Source organism: Typopeltis vanoorti, chromosome 9, assembly GCF_054136105.1.
Source record: "Typopeltis vanoorti isolate ZY-2024b chromosome 9, IOZ_Tvanoo_1.0, whole genome shotgun sequence".
NCBI classification, from domain to species: domain Eukaryota; kingdom Metazoa; phylum Arthropoda; class Arachnida; order Uropygi; family Thelyphonidae; genus Typopeltis; species Typopeltis vanoorti.
The window spans coordinates 82,398,972-82,420,584 of NC_143557.1; the positions used below are offsets into that span (position 1 = coordinate 82,398,972).

Below are 21,613 nucleotides of genomic sequence, written 5' to 3' on the forward strand. Positions count from 1 at the left end.
GCTATGGGCATTGATGTTTGTGATTGTTTTTAGGTGGGAGATGAATTTCACTGCCCTGCTTACTGGAAGCCTGAAGTGGCTTGAAAAGTACAGAAAATATCTCAAAAGGTAATTTTCGTTATTTTGATATCACTTCCAGAGAGTTTAAATATCACTTCCATTTAAAAATACTCTATTATGCATTATATAAATGGGTTGGTTTTGGAATCAAGTATATATGAATATCTGGTAATATTTCTGTTTTAGGGTTATATCATGGCGCAACCCAGCAAGCTATATTTTCTTTCTTCTTCTTCGTCATTTATTTATTTATTTATTATTATTATTTTTATCTCAGCATCCTTTTTCAGGGCACGTGAAAAGGGGGTGATGAGAAGCTGTCCTCTTATTTTAACAGGTCTGGCATGGAGGAATGCTGATTGCCAATTCAGTTCAGTGGAGTAGTGATCAAGTAAGTACTGTAGAACAGATATAGAGCTGAAAAACATTGTATGTAAGGAAGAGAGAATCAATGAGCTGAATTGCTCCCTCCAGATAGCATCAAAGCATCAAGTAATTTTAGGGAGGGTTTAGATGCACCACCCTAAACATGTATGGACATAGGATCTGCATAGAGTCAGTCGCTGAGTGAGAAATAGCATCCTGAGGGGAAGACAATGCTTATTTTATTTAGATGTTGAGGAAGCAATTGGTGTGATGCATTTATACCAGAAGAGCATTGAGGTAAATGTCAGTCCAAGCAAACAGAACTGATCTTGTCTGGTGATTTGTGTATTACTGAGGATTAGGGTAGATGAGCTCAGATCCCTTTTGCAAAAGAAAAATGCAACACCGGCTGTATTTTGGTGGCATTGAGGGTGACCTAATTGTCCTTTCCACCATTGAAGGATTGTATGAAGATTTCACTCAGACCAGGCACTGCACAAATTATATTGTTGTACACTTGTCTATGGTTTGGGAGGTAACAAATCTTTCATACTTCCAATTTTATGTGTGTGTTGCAGAGAAGCCATAACTATGGAGAAGGGATAGGATTTGTTGCTTTTAGGATAATACAATCAACTGATAATTAAGAGAATATCTATAATTGGTTGATATGTTTAAATTTCTAAGAGGGAGTTATATTTCAACCTATTGAGATATGAGCCATTTTCATATGATTGGTACATCTAAGGGGTCGCTTAAAGGTCAAAGCCAAATAACTGGGAGACCTCCACATTGCCTTTCAGGAATGAAGAGAACTAATTGGGGACTTCTGAACTTCTGACCTAATGCCTAATCCTTAGCTTCATGTGGTACACCCCCGTTAGTAGATATCTACCGGGTACCAAATGAGCAAGGATGGGCTTGCAGTTTGGAACTTAGCTGACCAAATTGTACTCTTTATTGGCTTAAATCACAAATGCACATGATGGTATAACATGATGAGATTTCATGCTGGCTGGGGGCATCACCAGATTAAACAAGGGCCCCCACTGTTTTCATTGGAAACCAGGGTGGACAGTGAAAAGTCAGGCCCTGGAACAATCTCCAACTCAACATCTAGACAAAGAAGAAGAATAAACCCATTGTTAGAAGAAAGGAAGATAGGAACACTCAATATAAGGATATTAATGGAAAGGAAATGAAACTTGCAGAAGAAATGGAAAAATACATGGGGGACATAATTGAATTACTGAGACAAGGGAGACAAAAATCAGATGAGATCTTACTAAATAATAAGTATAGGATGTAATTTTCAGACATAAAGATCAACGAAAGGAAGAAGTAGCGATAGCATTCAACACAAACATGAAAATAAACTTCTTGATTGCAAGGTAATTTCAAGAGTGATGGGGGAACACTTCAAAATGGAGAAATGGACAATGAAACTGATTTGTACCTATTGGTGCAAAAGATTCTTTAAAGAAAGAAATGAAAGAATTTTTCGAGTCATTGGAAAAAAGAGATGATATCGAGAAAATGAAAAAAGTGATCCTTGTTGGAGATCTAAACAGTAGATAAGAAATGAATCTCCAGGCAAATAGAATCATTCTGGGGAAAAATGGAGAAAACGGCAAGGATAACAATAATAGTATTTTCTGGATTTCTGCTCAGGACATGGACTACTAATTGCAAACATTGTGTTCCAACATAAAGATGTGAACAAGTTCACATAAAGAGAAGACACAAGAAATAAGAAAGCCTCATTGACTTCATCAATGCTGATAGTGATATCTTCATGCGGTTCCAGGATTTGAAGTAGGAACTGACCATTACTTAGTACTAAGCAGGATAAAAATGGATGTTACATTGAAAAGAATAGTATATAGGAAAATTTCAAAAAGAATTTAAGTTGAAAGCTTTTACTGGTAAAGTGTAGACTCAACTATACAAGCATCATCATCAAATTCCTGACATGTACCACAAGGGGTCTACATGAAAGTGTGATAGTACTACATGAAAAACTTACATCATTACGAACTTCCAGTCTACAATTTTCCTCAGATCTTATATTTCTGTCTTCTAAGGCACTTTTTACTATATCAATCCACCTACATCTTGATCTTCCTCTGGGTCTTTTTCCTGCCAACCTGGCAGAGAACACTTATTTTGCCAATCTTTCCTCTCCCATTCTGTTCAAGTGACCAGACCACCTAAAATTAGCTCTGAAAACACAGTCCTGAATGCTAATAATGGCAAGTTCTTTCATAATATCATCATTTTAAATATGATATTGCCATTGAAGCCATCTGTTCACGCCTCTAATCTTTCTCAGGACTCTCATATATGTGGTCGCTAGTCTTTGGTCAAGTATTTTATTTCTAACCCAGCTCTCAGATATATAAGTTAAAATTGGTTTGAATGCTGTCTTGTATACAGTTAATTTAGTGTTTAGCTAATTTCTCTCTTATTCCACACACTGGCTTTGTTGATTCTGTTGTCTATTTCCATATTTAATTTACCAACTTCACTAAAAATCATGGCAAGTAGCTGAAATGTTCTCCATTCACAATGCAGTTGATATTTTCAATGCAATTTTGAAAATTATGGAGACAACTACCGTGTTTAAATAAAAACTTTAGTTTAATATAACTAAAATCTACATTCGACGTTTCGACCTTTATGTCAAGGTCATCTTCTGGAGCATACAACTATACACAGAGAACAAGCTACACTACAATCAAACTGGTTTGTTAAAGATACTAACCAACCGCTGCAACAATTGTTGGCGTGACCTCTGGTGGAAAAAAAAAAAAAAATTATACATCAACGCTCGAGTCCTATTATTAGTGTTATCTGTTGGTTGTAGAAATACATTGGGCGCAACAACAAGTATCTATCTATATACATATATTAACATCATGATTAAACTTGTACATTTCAGCCAGTTGGTATGGAATGGTTCCTGACTTATGATGGATCTTATATATTAGGTAGGCTGAATGTGTGCATCCAGATCCTTGGAATTTTCATGACATCATTGTTGTTGATATTTGGGTGGTTTATCAGGATTTCGCAGGCTTCCTTAAATTTCCTTTCATACCAGGTTTTTGGGTGGTGTAAAGAGTGGGTGCTTTTCCAGATGATTTGGTGTAAGGTGTTGAGCGCGTGGTCTGAGAGGCCTGCTTCACCATAATGGTTATATTTAATGTGTCTAATGTGTTCTTTCTTGCGTATAGGGATTGTCCGTCCTGTTTCACCAATGTACGGTAAGTTACAGGTGCAGCAGATGCAATAGACTCCAGGATGTGCTAATGGGAGGAGAGGATCCTTAGAGGAGTTGAATGTGGTTTAAGTTTAGTGGGTGGTTTAAAGGTGGCATTGAGGTTATAATGTTGTAGGATTCTGTTGATTTTTTCTGATAACCCTTTAATGTATGGGATGGCTATGGTTTTACAGTAATCTAGATTCGTTTTTGTTGTTGTTTTATGGAGTATTTTATTAATAGTATTTTTGTTATAGCCATTATTTATGAATGTGTCGCTGATGATTTTTAGTTCTTGTTTCAGGGCTTGTTGGTTAGAGCAAATTGTTGTAGCTCTGTTTTTAAGGGTGTTAATGACTCCATATTTTTGGGATGGATGGTGGTATGAATTAGCATGTATGTATTGGCCAGTGTGTGTCGGTTTTTTGTAAATCGTGAAGGATAGACTGCCTGAAGGAAGACGTGTGACTAGTGTCCAGGAACGGGAGCGAATTTTGATTTTCGATTTTGATTTTCGATTTATGCAAGTGTACTTGCATAAATCCTACCAGGAACATTCAGTAGGGAAATACCTAATTCTCACATTCAGTTTGATTTTGCTTTTTATATATAGGTACTACGAGAGCTCTACTCCAATCATCTGGAAATTCGTCTCTCTGTCCAGGCATTCTGAACTATGCAGTGCAGCCACTGCAAGACTCATACCTCGATAATTAAGCATTTCTGGTTGAACATCATCTATGGCTGCTGCCTTTCCACATTTCAGGATGTTTTTTTACCACTGTACTGTCAATCTTGTTTCATTTAGCAATTTTTTGAAGTAATTACTCCATACATAGGATATCTTTTTCTCCAGTTTTCAATGTCATCTTTATTATCTCTAATTCCTTTTACATCACTCTTTCCTCCATTTCTGAGCTTTTTCAACATCCTCCAGAATATTTTGCCACCTGCCTGCTATTTATTTTCTATGTTCTTACCAAAATATTCCATTGATTTTTGTTTTTGTTTAGTTAGTTTTACACAATGTTTAGATTTCTTATATTTGTCTCTGTATTCTCTAAGAGCACTTATTCACTAGGAACTTTTGATATGCTCACTTCTTTTCCTTCCCTGCCTCTTTAACTTCCTGTGTCCATCAGGGAGTTCTGATTTGTCTATCCTTGCTGACAACCTTACCATAATCTGGCCAAATCAAACGATGTTTTCTTCAGGGCTTGCCACTGAATCTCCAAGGTTTGGTGTTCCTGTTCTCAAGCGCTTTCATTTTTTCTTGAATGGTGTTTGTATATTTTAGTCTACAGTTAACATCAGAGAGCACCTCAACTGTTATGCACTTAAAAACTTTCTTAAATGTTCTTCTTTTCAATATGAAATTCAATTTTATCCTGCTCAAGACTAAATGGTGATCACTTACAATTTCAAATCCTCTGTACATGTTAGTATCTTGTGCTAGTGAGAAAACATCACTATCAACAATAACTAGTCAATGAGACTTTTCTTATTCCTTGCATCTTCTCTCCATGTGAATTTGTGTACATTTTTATGTCGGAACATTGTGTTAGTAATAAGCAGTCCATGTCCTGAGCAGAAATCCAACAGGTATTTGCCATTATCAGTAGCTTTGCTCTTTTCTTTAAATTTTCCCCAAATATTTCTGCATGTTTGACAATCATTTCCTAACCTGCTATTTAGATTTCCAAAAGGGACCAACTTTTCCTTTTTCATTGTGTCAGTTGCTTTCTCTAAAGCCAAAACAAATTCCTCCACTTCTACCTTAGTAGAACCTTCTGTGCAACCATAGGCACAAATAAGTCTCATTGTCCAGTTCTCCATTCTAATATTGCCTGCCATTCAAGAAAATTATCCTCGTATTTAGTGTTGAATACTATAGCTACTTTTTCTTTTGCTTGATTGTTAAATTTTGTATTTATTGCTTAGAAAGATCTCACCAGTTTTTGTCTTTTTTTATTTCAGTCATCCCTATTATGTCGATCTAGTAGTTATCCAATACCTCAGTCAGCTCCAATTCTTTGCCATTCAGGCTTCTTATGTTGATAGTACCAATCTTGAACTCTGGTGATATTGAGTTGGGATGTGATTCAGAATTTGTTCCACCAGCTGATTTTTTGTTGTACCCTAGTTCCATGGTGAAAACAACAGGAGCCATGTTTAACTGGGTGACGATCCAGCTGGTATGAAATTCTGTCATGTTGTACGATCATTTCATATTGTGGTTTAAGACAATAACAATAAAATTTGGTCGGCTAAATGCCAAATTGCCAACACATCCTCATTTGTTCAGTATCCAGGTAGATATCTAACAGGCTGCACCTTCTTGTGGAGGATTAGACATTAGATCAGAAGACCATGTCATTTCTCTGCATTCCTTTAAAGGCTATGTGGAGGTCGTCTCTCAGTTATACAGCATTGGTCCTTAAGCATCCCTATACAAACAATGTGTAGAAGATGTCTGTAAGGAGAGAAAAATAAGAACGCTATGCCAGATACAAGAAGTTCGTGATAAGACTGGTAAGAATATAGAAAATAAATATCAGAAAGGAGGCAAAATGTTCTGAAAGGTACAGAAAAGCTTAGAAATGGAGAAAAGAGTAAAAAGAATCAAAGATGATAAGTGACATGAAAACTGCAGATAAGGATATCCTAAATGTCTGGAGTAATTACTTTGACAGAACCACTAGAACGTTTTTAAGAGGCAGGCAATACATATGAATACTTCAGGTATGAAAAGTCATCAAAAACTTTTTGGCAGCTGGAGTAGATGATATTCCCACCAGAAATGCTTAAGTATGGAGGTATAAAAGTCTTGCAGTGGTTATGCATAATTCAGGACCTGTTTTGAAGGTCGAATCACGTATGATTGGAGTAGAACTCTAATAGTTCCTCTTCAAGTATGAGAAAGATTGTAGAAGAGAAACTTGGAGAAAAACAAGCTGTATTCAGACCAAATAGAAGTTGTCAAGATCAGATTTATGCTTTATGACAAATAATTGAGAAATCATGAGAATATGACAAGGATCTGTGCTTAAGTTTCGTAGATCTGGGAAAGGCATATGACAAGGTGCCCAGAGAAAAACTTTTCATGAAAACACTATTATTATATAGAGTAAATGGAACATGATACAGAGCGATACATAGGCTATATTTAAGTTGTAAAGCAGTTAGAATTGAACGAAATACAGGAAGATGGTTTGATGTAAAATCAGGAGTAAGAAAAGGATGCACGTTATCTCCACTCTTATTCATCCTATATGGATCACATGTGAAAGAAAGTGGCATTAGGCCTGATATTAGAGTTGAAGATTTCAGACTTAGTTCTTTACTTTATACAAATGACATACTCCTAAACACATCTATTGCAAGTTTCCAAGATTCTCCAACTAAAGTGAATAACAGCTGTAACAAATTTGGAATGAAAATCAGCAATAAAAAAAAAAAAAAAATCAAAATTATGAAAATATGCAGAAATATTGAACACATCAATTTTATTCTAAATGGAGAATATAGAACAAGAAAAAAATTTTCAGCTATTTAGGCACAGTTTTTAGTGAAGATGTTAAGTTAAACCTGGAAATAGACAACAGAATAAGCAAAGCTGATATGGTGGGTAGTAGCTGAATAGATGAATAAATTTATATGGAATAAAGAGAGACATTAGCCAAAACACCAAATTAGCAGTATACAAGAGTGTTCAAACCAGTTTTAAGTTATCGATCTGAGGGTTGGGTTAGAAATAAAGCACTTGATAAAAGACCAGAGACCACAGATACGAGGGTTCTGAGAAAAATGGGGGGGGGGGTTAAACCATTGGCATTAATAGCAGAATCATATTAAAAATGAAGATATTAGAAAGGAACTTGACACTGTTAGCATTCAAGAATGTAAGTAGAGTTAATCTAAATATGCAAGCAAGCACACTTAAATAGAATGGGGAAGGAAAGCTTAGCAAAACAGGTATTTGATGCCTGTTTTGCTAATGTTTGATGCATGAAAGAGACCCAGAGGAAGACTAAGATCTAGGTGGATCGATTCAGTCAGAAGTGCCTTAGAAGCATGTTAGATATGACAATATTGGAGTGCTGATAAGTAATAGACTAATTTGGAGGAAAATTATGGATAGGAGATTAGTGATAATGTAAATTTAATCATGTAGTGCTGTCATAGTAGCCTGAACCCCCCCCCCCCCCCCTTGAGTATACATATTAGGAAATTGATGATGATAATAATGGTACATCTAAGGAAAAATAGGCCTGAATATAAATTTGTCACAGAGAAATATATATCCAAATTCCAGTTGTGTTAGAATGAATTACACATCATTCTCAAATTTCATACAACTACATTTATGAAGATCTGGGGGTAATAGGGGAATGCGTGTGTGTGTGCGTGTGTGCATGCACAGGGGGGGGGGGGGAGATGGTTCAGAATAAATCTCCCTAAGCACTACTGCACTGCATAGGCACAAAACAAAGTAAAACTTTTAATGCAAAAGGAAATTAAAATACTCTAAAAATCTCTTTTAAAATAATGGATAAGCACAATTTTATTTCCAAAAAAAGAAAAAGCCTGACTAATACTAAAAGATCAGCATGATTTATCTTGTTTTTTTAGAAATCACCTCAGGTAAAAATATAAAACAAAGAACTGTGAAGCTTTATGCTAGAACTGAAATATTATTATACAGTATCTTCATGGAGTGCAGAGACTCATTTTGGAAGATCCAAACTAACTAATTATTATACACACAAAACCTATCATACCTCTCCTTAAAGCTATTCACAGGAGACTCACAACTAATTCTGTGAATCCATTCCACTCATTCATGCAAAAAATTCCACTCTACATGCAAAAAATCTGGTCTGAATACCCAACTAACCACAATCTTACACAACTTCCACAGATGGTCCCTAGGTTCTCTGACTATTTGTCATATACTGAAAAATTTCCTTTGCATCAATTTTATAAATCCTCTTTAATATATTAAAAGTTTCTATTATGTCCACTCTTTTCTGACTATCAACTAAACTTTGTCACCCACAAACTTTCAACCTATCCTTATAGGAGCATTCCACAAACCTGTCACCAGCTTAGTCACTCGTTTCTGAATCTTCTCAATGGATCACATCGTGAATGTGATCTTCCTGGTCCCCCCAAGGAACTCAGATGGCCAACTCTGTACACAGTAGTCAAGATCAACTAAATCATAGCCTTATAAAGAGGGATAATAACTTCCCTATCTTTACTTGTTAGCATGTTTTTCAACATCCGAATAAAACTTTGAGCTATTTTACCAACTTTTGCAATATGCCCTCTGAACCTCAACACTTTGTCCACCATTATCCTCAAGTCCTAGCGTCATCAATTTCCTGCAATCCAGTACCATCAATATGATACACTGTATGCAACTGTTTCAACCTGAAATGCATAAATTTACATTTTGCAACATTAAATCGACAATCATTATCCTTTGCACAATGACAATTTACTTAAATCATCCTGCAGGATAACGACGTCATTATTATCAACTATTAATCTATCTAGTTTTGCATTATCAGCAAACAACTGAATATCTATCTTAAATCTTTTCCTATATCATTGCAGTGTTCTTCTCAGAAATTTTTACCAACTGGGTGGAATGAAGCATTAGCCGGGGAACAAAAATTTTGAATGAGTTAAGAAGACCCTTTTTCATAACAAATTAAAATAGTAATTTTATTAGAAATTACTTCAAATAAGGATAACATTTTATATAGTAATTATAACAAACAAGACTAGGATTTTTCTTATATTCTCATTAAGTAATGAAAACCTTGTAATGCTCACAACTTAAAATTCTATACATTAATTCTTCTCTTCTTCTTAGAAGCCCAGCTGTCAGCAGCTTTTTAGTAATTAAAATCTGTTGGATCTGGTCCCTCCAGTGAAATCAGCATCAGATTATTTAGAGTGTTCTGACTGATGCAATTCCTCATACAGGTTTTTATCCTTTGTAATGCAGAGAAACCTCTTTCACATTCAGCTGTGCTCACAGGTACAGCCAGTCCAACAGTTTTGCTAATTTCAGCAGTATTTGTCTTGGATCTAGATTTTTCTATGACTGTCCATTAATCATTTTTTGATGCAACTGCCCATTCTAATTTAGTATTTTCATAGTTTAAAACTGCAGGACTTCCATTTCTAGAATAATAATCAAAAAGAACTCGGAAGCCTCACGTTGATCATGACTTTCTGCATTGAAAAGTCTTGAAAAGCAGGAAATGATTGGCAATCTGGAAATCTTGCGTCTAGGTGTTTATTAACTGTGCCTATGTATTTATCATATATTGTAGTCTTAAACATAATAACATTAGACTCTGAATAATCAATGTGAAGGTCTGACCATTCACCTGAAAGATGCTGATGAAGATTTTGAAAATGACTGCCAGGAGTGTCTTTCAATTCCATGATGGAGAGTTTTCTGGTCTCTAAGACTGGCTCTATTTCAGTTAAGTCAACATCTTGCCTTTGCCATGATCTAGACCAGTGCTTCCCAAACTGTGGGCCGCGGCCCTCTTGGGAGCCGTAGGTTTTGTTGAGGGGGGCCGTGAAATAATGAAAACAAATTGAAAATGTTTTAAGACTAAGTCGATTTTTTTTATCTTAAAAGAAACGTATTTAATTTTTATTATTTATTATTTCTTTTTTGTTATTTTTTATATTCTAATGGAAAAAATCATACATTGGTGCGGGTTCACAAATTTTTCTTCCTGCGTATTTCGGCGCTTAATGAATATTAGTAAATATATACTTATTCATATAAGTTTCATTTCAAAGCAGAAATCTAAGAATTGCAGTTTCAAATATTTCACCTGATATTGACTTTTTGTGTAGCAGTATTGAAACACATCCATCATATTAAATTGTTATTAAACTTCTTTTATGTTTTTAATTCTTACTTTGTTTATTACTAATTGTTTTTCTTTTCATGTGCTTGTACTGCAAATGTACAATAACAATATATCTATCTATATAAAAATATGAGATAATATGCCATGTCAAATGTGTATGTAAGATGCTAAAAAAGTAATATTTGCATTTGATTTTTGCAATATTCGCTGTGTATGTTTTGTATTGAATGTAAATACAATAAATATTATAATAATATGTCTATATTACGATTTTTTTTCGAGGGGGCCGTGAAATATTTTAATTTTTCCAAAGGGGGCCTTTACATCCAGAAGTTTGGGAAGCACTGATCTAGACAAGTTAGATAAAGGTAGTAACACATCTGAAAGCATCATTAGTGAAGCTACGAAATTGTATGTTCTGATATATTTACTTAAACCTTCAGCTGTGATATCATTTCGTTCGGTGGCCTCTCTTTCCAATGCAGTTATAACACTCACCATACATTCTCTTAGAGACTGTGTTGCAGAATCATGAGACAGCCGTCTAATGTCACTAGCCATTTTAAGTTTAATCTGAGGAGTGTTCAGCATATTTTGGATTTGAGCTAAACCAGCCATCCTGACTGAGCAATTTTGGAAGAAGAAAAACAATTGCCTTAAGATATTATTAAACATGACTAAATAAGGCACTTTAGCAGCTGCTTGGGCACAAGCAAGCAAGAGCCAGTCGGTGGTTTACACAATGACAGTTGACCATGAGTCCATCTGTTTTATCTTTGAGCAGATTTGCAACATCCCTTTTTGCTTTCCAATCATGACAGCTGCTCCATCAGATCTTAGGCCCACCAGATTATAAGTTTTTAAGTCAAGGGTTTCAATTACTTTGTTAGTTACAGTCTCAACTTCGCATTAATGATATTGCAAGATGATATAAAACTAACCCTGACCTCTTTTCTAAGTTGACAAACATAATGTACACAATCAGCTGTTTTAAAACTGAGATGTCTGTAGTTTCATCACATAAAACACTGAAATAATCTGCAGAATGCATATTTTTCAGTATTTCAGATCTAATTTCTGATACTAAAATATCAATCAACTCTTGCATTATTCATTCTGAGGTATAATGTACATTTTTACCAATGTTAAGATGTTCTAAGTAGGAACAGTCCATAGTCTTGCAATGCTCAGGCAATTTTTCAAATAATGTAGTATGTGGTAACTCATTTTTCACTAAATAATACATAGATCTTAAAGCTCCCAGAAAAGCATCTCTCTGCAAGTTATTCAAAATTGAAATTGATTTATCAATTTGCCCTATTCCAGTTTCTTCTAGTATACATTTTGGAAAAGACTCTTTGAGCTCAATGTTGTTGCTAATTTACATTTGTTGCCATGCACGAGACTTCAAAAAGAAGTCTTGTGCATGGTATAGTTACCCAAGTCACTTCCTTGTTTGTGGGTCATCTCTTTCCATATTTCATACGTGTGGAACATATCATTCCATTATCTTTCACCACTAACCAATGGAATTTTTTAAACCACTCACTGTTAATACCCGATAAGTGGGGTTTAGACACACGTTTTACATTTGAAAGAGACTCTGAAGAAATCAACGATTCTGTAGTTGGTTTGGTGTCTTCTCTACTATGCTTATCGGTTTCACCTTTCTTAAAATAACTTAAGAGTGTGGTTTTCTGACTTGACTTTTTACTCATTATGGGGTAATTTAATAAATACAAAATATCATTGTTATTAAATTATTCAGAACAAATCACTGAATTGTGCACTGACAGTAATACCCGAGATCATTCGAGACTGACGTTATAGTCCTTGAGAGTTACGAGAATTCCTCGAGATCACAAATATATTTGATGCACAGGCCTATTTTCTTTTACAAAATAAAATATTAAATACTTGACTCACAATCTTCGGACAAAAACCATTATCAAGAAAAATAAATGTAGATTTTTAACTTTGATTTTTGCCTTCGATTCAAATTCGCTCAATTTTCACAATTTATTTCTTTCAAACATCAAAATTGTGTCTCTTTCATAAAAGATCTTCTTTGCAACCAATACTGTTATATTCGAGATCCTGATTTTTGTCTTCTTCCGTGTACTGATTGGTGTGCATCAAAGTGAATATCCGAAGCTCTCAAGATTGGCTTGCAATTCAAGAAATTGAGCTGGTCTCACGAGTATCGAGACTCTCCGGTTCGATTTCTCATCACTATTAATTAAAAAAGTCTTAAATTATTTTTCCATTCTTGCTCATTATTTAGCCATGTCAATTCACAACATTAATTAGCTGGGTGGTCAGTAAAACCAGCCGGGTGGTTTTCCCATTCAAAAGGTCCTGTGGAGAACATAGCATTGATATACAAATTAAAGAGTAGTGGCCCTAGTACAAAACCCTGAAGTTCTCTGCTAGTCACCCTCATTCTCCTAGATTCCACTCTACTATATATTATTCTCTGGTGTCTGTCTGTCAGCCACTTCCCTCCATCTATGCCACTATCTTCATATCCATTCCCATTTGCTCCAACTTTTGTAATAGTTTTCCATGTGGTGGTATTCTGTCAAATGCCTTTTGCAAAGTCTAGCAGTATCATGGTGTAGCCATTTCCTTTATCCAATCTGAGGTCACTTTATTATAAAATGAGAGATGAACCTATCCTTTAGAAAGCTGTACTGCCCACTATAGAGTACTGCATCCCTATGTTACAATCCACCCCATGCTGAATTTTACCTTTAACCAACTTTCCCAATACTTTAAAACCACTCCTGATATATTAATTGGTCTGTAGTTTGCTACCTCTGTCTTAGAGACACCTTTGTACAATGAAACTATCTTACCCTCTTTTCACTTGTCTGGAACCCAATCAGAACTGAGATAGATTGAAGAATTTCATCAGAGGCATGCCAATTACTTATTCACTGCTACTGAAATAAGGTAAGTAATTTGGAGATTTTCTATGCCATTAACACAACACACAAATAGTTTAAAAATCCAGTTCAAAAATTTTTAATACAAAAATTCCACCAGAAAAATTGAAACTGGAATGTCATATAGACTAGCAGTTTGTAAAAATATGCCCATATGATTCAGAAGGGAAATTATATACAGCCAAGTGAGTTTGCACCTGATGCGCAACATGCACAAGACAGCCCACTGAGAATATATTAATCAGACCCAGGGAACGTAATCTTACAATCATCTTTTTTATTTATTAAAATAAAGAGCCAAAAGGCTTCACTTTGGCAATGCAAAATTTATAAAAATCAAGTGGATATTAAATCCAGCATTATTTCAAAAGTCGAATAAATATACCGTATTTGCCAGCATATAAGACGCACCACCTTTTTTGTACACATTTTTAGGAAAAAGACTTTATCACTGAATATTATAATGAATTTGCAGTATTTCAATTATAAAGTAATAAGTAGGTCTACTTTCAACAGATACCTAATCTAACTAGGAAAGAGTACCCACCTTTTAATCTTCTTCGTCAAAACCCCGAAATTCATCTCCAGAGCTAAATGAAGAGACACTTGAAACCTCTTCTAAATCAGAATCTGAGTCCTCATACAACAAATTGTCCTCTGTACCATCCAGTGCATTACTAATTTCACTTCTTAAATGATTTAACCACTGTCTCAGTTTTCACAGCATTCCTGTTTCCATGTTCTTTAAGCATACGCAATCACACGTAGCTTGTATGCAATATTGTAGCAATGCTGACGTTTTTCAGTCATAATTTGCCAAGAAATTTAGAGAAACTTAACGGCAGAAATTTATCGCTGTTCACAACAACCGTGACAACAATTGGAAAGTTTAAACAAACAGGAACACAGCTGTGATTGTTGATGACAGCGCATGCGCATTCAGTACTGTAACTGGAATGCTCTCACACACTGCAAGGAAGCAAGAAAGAAATCACATAACATGGAACAGAGAAAATTTCCAGAAATGAAAGTAATAAAACACCAAGTATTGGCATATAAGACGCACCCAATGTTTTTCAGACCTATTTTCAAAGAAAAAAAGTGCATCTTATATGCCGGCAAATAAGGGTACTTAAGAAAATTTTACACTAGAAAATCCAGTTTAACTTATGATGGAAGGAAGTTAAGCATCTTCATAATTTTTTGGTATGTACTAAATATCCTCATTATGATAAAGAAAATGATAAGAATACTATTAAGTATTTTTATCATTTTCTGTTTATCTATAGTTCTGTCTTTCATCTTATCACACATCACCATAAGAACAAGATACAGGCACACCACTGATTTTCCGGCAATAGATGGTTCAACACCTCCTTTAGCCTGAAAACAAAATTATAAGAGGGCACTTAAAATTACCACCAACCACTCAACTAGTTAACTGGGCCACCACATATGGTGTTGTGTGTGTGCATGCGCTCACATTTACATCTGCACTTGATGGTGATCTCTTGATTTTGAGTAATTCTTAGCTTATTTGCTTGCATTTAACCCTAACTAGGGTTTCTAAGCAAGTGTCAGTTGTCATGATGTCAAGCATAAGTTCATATCCACTTGAACCATATGATTTATAAATGCATTTCATATAATCACTTAATTATAAAGCTTAACCATAAACCATTAATCATAAATCACTTATAGATGACTATAAAGCACCATAGTCATCTATGGTGCTTTATAGACATGAGTGAGGTATAATTAGTGGATGAGAGGTGTACTGATAAAGTATTAATGTGATCTTTGTTGGTCCGGCAAAACAGCTAATCTAGCATGGCAATAGAACTCAGTGCCAGAAAACTGGTAGTGTATCTGTAATTATTATTTAGCTACTATTATTTCACTGTTTTTATACTTATCATCTTCAAAGCACAAATAGTCTACCACTAATAAGCACCGACAATCAGTTTTTAGTAAGAATAATTTACAATTGTGATGGAAAAGCAGAAAAAGAACTCAAGTCCTAATATGATATTCTATGTTGTTGGATAAAAAGAAGTTTACACAAGTTTCAATTGGAGTCGGTTTTAAAATTAATGTTTCAGCCCCATTTGTTGAGCTTTGGGGAGGATTTCACTGCTGCTGATTCCAAAAACAGTCTCTCCAACATGTAACAAATTCTAGAGAACTTTGCTTTTCTTATATCTAATAGTATGTGAATAATTGTCTAAAGTATGATATTCCTGTCCTGACTCATAATAACATTGGTAGTTTTAGAGTATTTGTATTTTTACTGCTGTAGTTATTCAGTTTCTTCAGTCTGGTCCCTTAATTGCCAACCCCCCCCACACACACATATACAAAGAGAAAATCAACCCACAAACAATCACCCCCCCCCCTAGAAACAACCAACATGAAATCCAAAAATACCACCCAAAATAGATGCCAATCTCTGCTCCAATCAGGCACCTATCACAGCTGAACACAAATATACTCATCTTCCCACCCGTCATATAATGGCCACAATCCCAACAGCATCAGCAAAACACTTGGCTCTCCCACCAAGCTATAATTCCTCCGAACACACAAGCTACACATATCATCACCACACACACACACCCTTAGAGAGAGATAATAATTCCTGTCACCTCAAAATGCCATAACTGCTTCTCCAAAGATCAATATTCTTCTCCCTACCTGCACTTATAAGCTGGCTTGCCATGGAAAGACTGTAAAATCTGCTAATGTCCATCTGGAAAACAAAAAATATATCTACCAACACAACTGTGGACAATCACGGATGCCACCTGTAATTTAGAAATATCTCTGTTAATGTCCCCTTTTTTGTATTTAATTTGAAAATGTAGATAATAGGCATACAAACTAGTAATTGAATAAATATCTTTCTATTAAGTTGCACGTGACACCAGACAAAATATCTATCAGCATTTTTATTTAGAATCAATCAAAGGAATGAAAATAAAACAAGAAATTTCTGATATATATATATGCTGAGCTATTGCTTGAGGCTCTTTTAGCATACCTTCCAAGAAGTGTTCTTCCTTTCTTTTCTTTTGTTTCTCAACAGTGATGAATAATCTCAGCTTTCAGCCTGATAGTTTCTAGGGCAGAAAGGATTATTAACTAGTATATCTAAGATATTGCTGATTAGTGCAGGTCAAGTGATTATTATTGGGGACTTCAACTATCGAGATATAAATTGAAAGGAAGAAAGATCACATGGCAGGAAGGAAATGGAATGTATACACCATCTATTGAGAGATAATAACTTGAGGCAGCATGTGATGGAAATTAATGATATTAGTCATACCATCCAGATGTAAAAAGGTAAGGGAAGAGAACTAATTGTCTTGGTTACTAATCATCTGAGAGGTGAGAAGTATTCTATGAGGAGGGGGGGGGATGTGAAGAAGTTGGTGTACAAAGTAAAAATGAAGAGTGAGATGGTGATGACAAATTGAGGTGGTAGGCTACCAACTCCAAAAGATAAAATTCAATCTCTACTTGGATTATATTCAGTCTCATGCAATGGACAGTTATTGTATTTTGGACAAAAGGCTGATCTATTTCGAAATGGATCTCTGAACTTTAATCTAACATTGCTTCCAAAAAATGTAACAAATCTAGTCTAGCTGAATATGGGATTACAAATATTAACCACAGGATCTTCTGCAATGATACTAAATCATTATACAGACATTCCGATGAATACAAGCATTCTTTTAAAGAAAGTGTTCAAGTCCTACACTGCCCTAATCTCAACTTTAATGATAGACCCTCCATGGAAAAACTCTGGGAAATATTATCACAAACTATACTTCTTAATATTATACATATAATGTTTTTTTTTCTAAAAAAATATTTATTTTTTCTAAAAAATATACACACCTCATTTGATCCCAATAGTATTGTTTTTATCTGGCTGTTTCATCACTGCAAACAAGAAAGGATTCCATTCTCCATACACCTTCATTGTTGTTTGATTTTTTAATTTCCCACTGTAATATACTCCACTGACGATGGTTCACAATACATGTACTCAAATATCTGTACTATAATTAACCTTAGTCAATTAAATGTTTAACTGTGTAACTCTGTTTCAATCCAAAACATGTTGAGCACAGTTAAACATTTAATTGACTATTTCTCTCCACATAAGTCAAATCAAGATAAAATCCATAGAAGCTATCCTGTGAGAGATGCCTCAACATATCGCAATATGCCGAAGCTTCCTGCGTCACCCATCAACATCATATGCCAGCTACTGCCCTCTCCCAAGCTTGTCCCTGTGTCACTACTAGATGTTTATCAAGTCCCAGATTCTGCTAACTTATTGTACTCTGGACCAACAGAACATTGACCTGAAAAGCAAGTTTCTAAAATCACTAATCTGGATTAGCCCATCATTGAGCTGATACTTGCCACAGGATCCTTTGGGATAATACCAAATTGCTTCGAAGCATCTTTAAATTGAATGTCTATTCTAATAAAGTTTTGAAGCCTTATTACACAATCTAAATCATAATCACAATGGTGGATGGACTTTCTATTTTGAGTCTGGGAAACTAATTTGTCAGGTAGCAGATGATTTTCATCACCTGGTGTAAAGTGACTGCTGGAGTATACTCATTACTGGAGTCCTAAGATATCTTGAAAAGTGTCATATTTCGTCAGAACAGGTGTTCCGGATTATTTATCCCTCAGTCCAGCAAGAGTACTATTATTGTTGTCTGGAATTATGGCCAAAGAAACTATGGGTTAAGAAGCAATTGTTGTTCTTTGTTAAATGAGTGTTCTTCTGGCTGGTTTGTCTGTTTTATAGAGTGAAAACCCGAGTTTCTGGGAGCAAAACCTCTATTGCCTCCTTATGAGACTGGCTTATTCACAGTACTAGCATATTTCAGGTTTACAGTCTTTTGTGGATGAAATTCATATTAATTTTTTTTATATAAATTAACATAATAGCAATATATGAAAACTACATATATAAAATATAATATCTTACTTACCTATTTTTTCCAGATGAGTAAGTCAACCTACTAGTTAATCCACCAACTTTCAATCTGGATACTAAATTTCCAACCTTTTCTTCCAGACAATGACAGCGAAGATTAATTGTTTTAACTTTCTTTTCAATTGTGTCCAGTCTCTGAAGGATTGCTTCTTGTAACATCTCTAGTACTTGCTAGCATTTAAAAAATAAATATTTATACTTTGCACATTATTGGCAAGTCTAGAAGAGTAGGAAGCAATTAAATAAATTTATATAAAATCAGAGAAAAATTAGTCAACATAGCATAATACAGTAGTGTCTACACTGAATTAAATATATTGATAAGAGTCAGGTTGGATATAAAAAGAGCTGGTGAAGAAGATGATATAAGAGTTCCAAGAATTAAGATTTATTAATATTCCGAAGCATATAAGCAAGCATAATTTTAAGTATAATCAAAGATAAAAAGAGAGATAGAGAGATTAGCAAAATGATGTTTAAAACAAAAAAAAAAAAAAAAATGGAAGAGAAAAGACAGAGGAAGACTCAAAATACAGACAAACCTCTGCAGCTTATGAATCAGAAGAACAAACATCTTGCTTTATAAGGCAGAAGAATAAGCATAGATTGCATCAATCATCATCATCATTATCAATTTCCTGATATGTACCCCCAAGGGGTGTTAGTTTAGGTTACTATGACAACACATGATTAAGTTTACATTATTATTAATCTTCTATCAACAATTTTCCTCCAAATCAATCTATTACTTGTGAGCACTCCAATGTTGTCATATCTAACATTTTGCACTTCTAAGGCACCTCCAACCGAATCAATCCAACTAGACCATTGTCTTCCTGATGTCAGGAAAGAGATGTCTTGGCATCAAACACCTGTTTTACTAACCTTCCTTCACTCATTCCATTTGAGTGCCCATACCACCTTAGATTAGCTCTGCATTGTTAGCATTCTTGAATGCTAACAATGTCAAGTTCCTTTTTAATATCTTCATTTTTAACATGATTCTGCCACTGATGCCATTGGTTCACTTCCCTAATTTTTCTCAGAACCCTCATTACTGTGGTCTATAGTCTTTGATCAAGTGCTTCATTTCTAACCCAACTCTCAGATCCATAACTTAAAACTGGTTTAAACACTGTTCTGTAGACTGCTAGTATGGTATTTTGGCTAATTTCCCTCTTATTCCACTTCTCCCAAGAGCTCCGAAGACGACAAACTGTCGAAACAGGTCACAAATTGTTACTCCCACCCCTGATCTTATCCTCTCCTTCCCCAAAAATTTTTATCTTCCATTCACCTCCCACCCTAAGAATTCTCTGCCCACCATTAAAAGACCCAGATTTAAAATTCACACACCTCCTACCTCACCAAAAATTCTCTCACATCTCTCTCTCTCTCTATCCCCCCCCCCATTCCTTTCAGTCATACTTTAACAGCAGATAAATGTATATCGCCATACGCTGGATGCCGCTGAATAAGAAGACAACCAGCAACATCCTACAAAGGTATGTCCAAATTATTCTTCCTATATATTCTTCATATATCTGTCTTTAAAACATCAGTAATGCCCTAAAAACTGAGTAAAAAGCCAATGACATTATAAAAAAAGGAGTACTCCTAAACAAAAAAAAATAGACTAAATAGCCATAAAAATAATATTTACTTAGAGGAGTAACATGGAATTTTTCCAGAAATAATACCTATAATCTCTTATTCCATATAAATTTATTCAGCTGGCTACCCACCATACTAGCTTTGCTTATTCTGTTGTCTATTTCCAAATTTGACTTGCCATCTTTGCTAAAAACTGTGTCTAGATAGCTGAAATATTTTACTTGTTCTATAGGATCTCCATTCAAAATGCAGCTGAAGTTTTTCTATTTTCTATTTTCATAGTTTTCTCCCTATTTTCAAACCATCTTCCTGTATTTCCTTCAATTCTAACTGCTGACGGACAACTTAAATATAGACCATGTATTGCTTTGCATAATGTTCCATTCATCCCATATAATTGTAATGTTTTGATAAGCTTTTCTCTGGACACCTTATCATATTCCTCTTCCAGATCTACAAAACTTAAGTACAGATCCTTGTCATATTCCCATGATGTCTTAACTACTTGTCTTAGTGAAAATCTGATCTTGAAAAACTCTGAAAGTTTATTTTTCACTAGGTTAGACTATTATAAATTTGGTTTAATCCTTTATCCCAATGACAGCAAACAAAGTTTGCACCTGAAAATATCTTCAGGACTGAATATAGTGTTGTACTATCTTACCTGGGTAAGTAGTACAACACCAGGCAACTTGTAGCAAAGGTGGAGCATGCTACCAACACTCCTATCCCAGTATCTCCCATAATGCAAAACACATCTCCTTGTGGATATGTATATTGTTATGCATTAAGGGATTGGCCACTACCCAGACTAGTTTTGACCTTTATTGAGGTCTCTTCAGTGGGAGCCAGGCCCAGAGTTGGAGATACCAGGCAGAAGCAGTAGCAAGGTCAAGGAGTTGCCAAAAGGTTTGCCACCTTTTCTTTTATTAAATTACTCTGGATTTAGAGAAAGATGTTGAAAGTTTATTTTTCACTACGTTAGACTATGATAAATTTAGTTTAATCCTTTATCCCAGTGAGAGCAAACAAAGTTTGTGCCTGAAAATATCTTCAAAAAAAATAAAAAGGTGGCAAACCTTTTGGCAACTCCTATAGGTAAAGATGACCTTGCTACTGCTTCTGCCTGGTATCTCCAACTCTGGGCCTGGCTCCCACTGAAGAGACCTCAATAAAGGTCGAAACTAGTCGGGGTAGTGGCCAATCCCTTAATGCATAACAGTATACATATCCACAAGGAGATGTGTTTTGCATTATGGGAGGTACTGGGATAGGAGTGTTGGTAGCATGCTCCACCTTTGCTACGAGTTGCCTGGTGTTGTACTACTTACCCAGATAAGATAGTACAATATTATATTCAGTCCTGAAGATTTTTTCAGGCGCAAACTTTGTTTGCTCTCACTGGGATAAAGGATTAAACTAA

The 21,613-nt window shown here is 35.1% G+C and overlaps 1 protein-coding gene across 2 annotated transcripts in view; it reads right to left on the reverse strand.

The window, feature by feature from the left end:
• Positions 1-21,613, reverse strand: part of LOC150103204 (protein BANP-like) — a 329,769-nt gene that overhangs the window by 130,698 nt on the left and 177,458 nt on the right. For both annotated transcript variants that reach the window (XM_090398157.1, XM_090398158.1), the window contains one exon: positions 18,572-18,747. In XM_090398157.1, the coding sequence (XP_090254283.1) occupies positions 18,572-18,747 (176 nt within the window). The remainder of the gene's footprint in view (positions 1-18,571; positions 18,748-21,613) is intronic.